This window comes from Condylostylus longicornis, unplaced genomic scaffold (genome assembly GCF_029603195.1).
Source record: "Condylostylus longicornis isolate FDR11 unplaced genomic scaffold, ASM2960319v2 ptg000855l, whole genome shotgun sequence".
Taxonomy (NCBI): Eukaryota; Metazoa; Arthropoda; class Insecta; order Diptera; family Dolichopodidae; genus Condylostylus; species Condylostylus longicornis.
Window position 1 is genome coordinate 1 of NW_026578797.1, and position 5,210 is coordinate 5,210.

At 45.2% G+C, this 5,210-nt stretch overlaps 1 protein-coding gene across 1 annotated transcript; it reads left to right on the forward strand.

Moving 5' to 3' along the window:
• Window positions 1-1,111: 1,111 nt before the first annotated feature.
• Window positions 1,112-4,950, forward strand: LOC129618384 (transportin-1-like). Its single transcript, XM_055533137.1, has 7 exons — window positions 1,112-2,118; window positions 2,407-2,860; window positions 3,275-3,424; window positions 3,670-3,871; window positions 4,160-4,386; window positions 4,445-4,561; window positions 4,612-4,950. Exons 1-7 carry the CDS (start codon window positions 1,112-1,114, stop codon window positions 4,948-4,950), a joined length of 2,496 nt encoding a protein of 831 aa, XP_055389112.1.
• The last annotated feature ends 260 nt before the right edge of the window (window positions 4,951-5,210 follow it).

A 5,210-nucleotide genomic window follows, 5' to 3' on the forward strand; every position in this document is an offset into this window, starting at 1 on the left:
GATAAGAATTCCTGCGATAAGAATTGCTTGATGGACACTCTTCGTATTTTCATCATGTTTTTGAACGTCTCTCTTTGCAGTGACGCATGGACTTGAGCCGAAGACAAAAAACCCGATGGAAACTGTGATGACGCTGATGATAGCGTCCCAAAATATTTCAAACAAACCGGAGACATCGATGAAAACGACATCCTTCTTTGACTGTAGCGCATTAACCAAATTCGCTGAATGGCGAAGTACTGCAGGGGGACCGTTCACGAATACGTCTTTGCCTGGCTATTGGGGATATTTCCAAACTGGAGAAGACATGGTGTATCCACGTTTCACGACGGCAGGTGGCTCAGAAAAGGGACAACTTGCGGCTGCCTTGGTATCCCAAGGTAAGCGGATGAATAAGTGTAAACTTTGTTCTGCGATCTGCTGAGATTTAGCATTTATAAATAGATTAAATGTACTATGCGTTGGATACATAAGTGCGTTACAATTATCGTATTCAGGAATGATCTCTTCGGTCTCGAATCTTGTAACGGTATCATTGAACGCCACCAGTCAAACGTCACTGGCCCCTGCAGTTGGGAAAGTACTGAAGATTTCATCGGGTGACTTCGTCGTCCCCATGTTCATGTATCAAGCAAACTCGCAGTTCGCAACAGAGTTGGCATTCGCAAAATGTACCAGTCAAGCCACAGCGGACAAGATTTGCCGCTATGTCGTTGCGTCTGGTCGGGTTCATCCAGAACAGAACTGGGCGGTCGGCGCCGTACTTAGGAAAAACAACAAATGCTTCATACGACATTTAGTCAAGAATGGCGTTGGGTGCTGGGCTATGTTTGACTCGCGACCCTTCACGTCAAACGAAGGCCTTCTAGCTGTCGAAAGCTTGCTGTCAGATCCTCAACTTTTCGTCTCCCCATATCATAATCAATCACCCTCCACCACGTGCTTGACAGAGATTCGCTCCCAGTTGAGTAATGCTGTCTGAAGCCATCGTTTTTCTTTGAGAAGCTGCAGCTACAGCAGCCTACATGTTTGTGTTTGTCGTTGGTCTTTTTTTCGTTTATCGTGCGGGCACTGTGACAGATGCGCCAAGTAGTCCTCTCCAGTGAATATCATGACAACGTTGCTGGGCCCTTCACCGACGTGGCGCTCGGATCCTGCCATTTTGACCGACATTATTGAACTGCTCAAACAAGCAGATTCCCCAGACACGCAAGTCCAGCGGAAGTTAGCAGAAGCGGTGGGGAGACTCGAATTGCTTGTTGATGCGCCTTGCTATTTCTGCTCCATTCTTGTGGATGAGGTGAAAGAGGCCGAGGAAGTTCGGCAACGCGCGGGGTTGTTGCTGAAGGGAAGAGTGGGAGAGCTTGTTGGGAAGGTCTCAGCTCAGCGTGTTGGCCTTGATGGAACAACAAACCAGAAAATTACATCAGATGAGCTCGCTGTGATGGATTATGTCAAAACAAACGCGATTCGAGCTCTTGTTGATGAAAGTCGATTAATCCGTGAAACTGCTGGGATTGTCCTGGCGTCTATTGTGGGATCCCAAGGGGTTCAACAATTCCCCCAAGTGTTGTCATCATTATTCCAACTGCTGAATCACTCGAATGTCGAAATTGTAAGTGGAGCATTCAGTGCGTTGAACAAAATCATAGAGGATGAGCTTGATCGAGACGAAATCTATACAGATCGAGCGAACAACATTTTCGCGGAGTTTTGTATTAAAACCCTGATCCCCGCACTCTTAGAATTCACTCGACCCGAAAGTTCATTTCAGCAAAAACGCGATGCTTTGACGGCTTTGAATCTCTTCGGACGAAATAACCTCTTTTCGGAAAATGAGATCTTCAGTCAGTTTTTTCCTTCCTATTGGGAATGCCTTGGTGTTCTGGCTCTGGATCAATCATCAGGAATTCGTTTAGCTGTTCTTCAAGGGATGAAGCAAGTGACAACTCTGTCTCCAGAACTTGTGATTCGTAGCCTCGCCAGCATCATTCCATTCTTGCTTGAGTGCTTATGTTTCAATCAACCGTATGAGATTCGATTTGAGGCTCTAGAATTGCTTTTCAACGTGCTCGGTCATCAATCTTCATTTGCTTTGATAGAAAGCGCGCTTCCGAGGTGAGACTCTATTGATGTTCACTTGAACGTCAGAATCTTAAATGTTTGAGGAGAATGAAATGGGATTTGAATGCATTTGTTAGAACAGATAGCTATTGTAGTCTTAGCCGGGTGACCTTAGGGGCTCGTTTGTTGTCAGTGTGAACACCTCAAATGCAGCATTCTCCCATCGAATCCCTTTCTGGTGACCATTTCTACTCTGTCTTCTGATTTCCATAGTCGTTGTCCATTTTTGGCAGTCTCATGCTATTCGAAATCAAAATAAATCATTTTGACTTTTTTTTCCAGATTGTTGCCTTTACTTGTCGATAATGCAAAATATTCACAATGGGATTACATGCATATGGATCGCTCTCAATTCGAAGATGACAATGCCGGCATTGCTGACGAGGAACATGATCTTGAGCCTCGATTCCACAAAAGCAGGAACGATGACGCTGACACTGAAGACGGAGAAGATGATGAAGGGGCAGGCAACGAAATGATGAGCACGTGGGGCGAAACGTGGACATCGAGGAAGTGGAGTGCTCGAATTCTTGACAGTCTATCTTGCATCTATGGGGGGATGATGCTACCGTTTCTTTTGCCACAGATAGAGGCTCGGTTACAGCAGCAGGATTGGGAAGTGAAAGAATCCGCTGTTTTGGTACTTGGGGCAGTTTCGAGAGGTTGCTTGGCGGGGCTTGAAGAGTACTTGCCGAAGATTTTGGAAATGCTTGTTGGATTATGTGATCACGCCAAAGTAAGCTCACTCGTAGATGGGAATGACAGGCTGGGCAAGAAGGTACAGGGCTTGGGTTCGAATGAACGTGTTACGGTGCACTCATAGAAGCAATTGAATCTTATAAACAGCCACTTCATGATAAACAGCCACTTCATGATAAACAGCCACTTCATGATAAGCAGCCACTTCATATAAACAGCCACTTCATGATTGTTTTGCATTAACAGCCACTTCATGAATGTTTTGCATTAACAGCCGATTCTCCGAAGCATAAGCCTGTGGTGCTTGGGAAGATTCTCACTGTGGATATACACAAGAGAAGAAGCCTTGAGGATTGTAACGATGACAGTAAGCGTCGATTTTGAAACTTTATCATCATGAAAGTCTTTTCCATCATGAAAATATTTTCCATCATGAAAGTCTTTTCCGTAGATTTTAAGGCACTTCCTAGACGCAAACAAGAAGGTTCAACAAGCAGCATGTTCAGCATTTGCGACGTTGGAAGAAGAAGCAGGGCCGCAGTTGGTGGAGTATCTCCCTAATATTGCAGAAACATTCAATGCCGCATTGAGAACTTACCAGGTATGACGTCAAGAAATAGAGTTGAGCGAGCAAAGTCTGCCAGTGCTACGACGACAATTGATCTAATCAGCCAGAAGTCTGACGAGAGGGTTCAGCACATTGTCTGCCTGTGAATGCTGTCTGCGGCAGACGTTAAGTCGCTATAGCCCCGCATTTGTGGTGACCCAAACTTGCTCTGATTCTTATTTTGATCTCTAGACATCAACACGCTAATCCTTATTCTGATTTCTTCTTGTGTTCTCTAGACTAAGAATTTGATGGTCCTCTTTGATGCAATTGGAACTTTGGCTGAATCGATGGGATCCAAAATCGATGCTCCTGTATTTCATGAGAAAGTCACAGATCCATTAATCCAGTTTTGGCTGAATGCTTCAATGGAAAAGAACAACCCTGTGATCATTACAGCTTTTGAGTGTCTTTCATGTGTCGTGATGGCGATCCCAGCAGGTTTGTTCAATAGTTACTAACTCCACTTCTTCATCAACGAATCTTCTAACGAATGGCTTCTTCTACAATGACCCTTCGTCTCTACTTCCCTTCCTATTGCATGAGACGCTTTCAAATTGTCGGATCTGAATCACATGAATACTCCTCGTCTATTCTCAACTCTGCTTGTAACTTTTGATGTCAACGTTGCAGTTGTCATAGCCCCGAATGGCATTGTGTGGTTTATCTTCACCATAGACGCATCTTCTAGTTCTCCTCGCTAAATTTCTATCTTCCCACTTTTCTTAGGGCTGACACGCTATGGAGCTGCGATTGTCCAGCGATGTCTTGAAGTTGCGCGGGATGTGCTTCTTCGACTTGACGCGTACACCAAGAACACAACAGAACGTCCCGATCGATCTTTAATAGAATGCAGTTTCGATCTTCTATCGGCTGTCATGGACGCTATAAAGTCCAAGATCGAACCCTTAATCGCATCGACCGACCTTCTCGAACTTCTTGAAAAAACGTCTGCTGTAAGTTTGATCACGGTACAGAATTGTTCTTATGGTCGCGGTTGGTTTCCTTCTTCAGTTGCCAGCATCGATCGTTAGCTCAACGGTGAAACAAAGCGCTTTCGCTTTGATTGGAGATCTGTCTGAGCATTGTCCCAATTTTATGAGGCCGCGCGTTCCACTCTTGGTTCCTCATGTAAGGGATCATTCACGGCGGACTCATCCCGTGACTCTTCTATCTTTCAGCTGCTTCTCCATGTTGCTGATGGCCCACACAATGTTTGCAACAATGCCTCATGGGCAATCGGCCAAATCGCTCTTCACATCGCAACAAATCATGAGTTAGATCCGTTTGCTTCAGACATCACAGCTCAACTAATTCGAGTTCTGCAAGCCCCATACTCTCCTGTCAACATTGTCCGGAATGCTGGAATCACGATTGGCCGACTCGCATGTGCAAGTCCGATCCACGTCTCACAAGCGATTGTTCCCGTTTTCGGACAATGGTGTCGAGTGTTAGAAGGTTCACCCAATGACGGTGAAAAAATTTGCGCATTCAAGGGTGAGATTCAAATCGAGGCGTGATTCTCGTGTTCGTGTTTCTTTCACTATGTTTGACTGGTATCCGACCGCCAACTATCTTACGATGTGGTTACCGCACATTTTGTACCCTTTTGTCTTCGAGCAGGTCTTTGTCATGTTGTTAATTACAATCAGCAGTTGGCTATTGACCATCTGCCTTCGGTTTTGGATTCAATTTGTTCACTCTATATCGGCCAAGTCTCTTCGCCAGATATTCCACCACCACCGTCCATCAGAGTCACACCAGAGGTTCATGAGCTGTT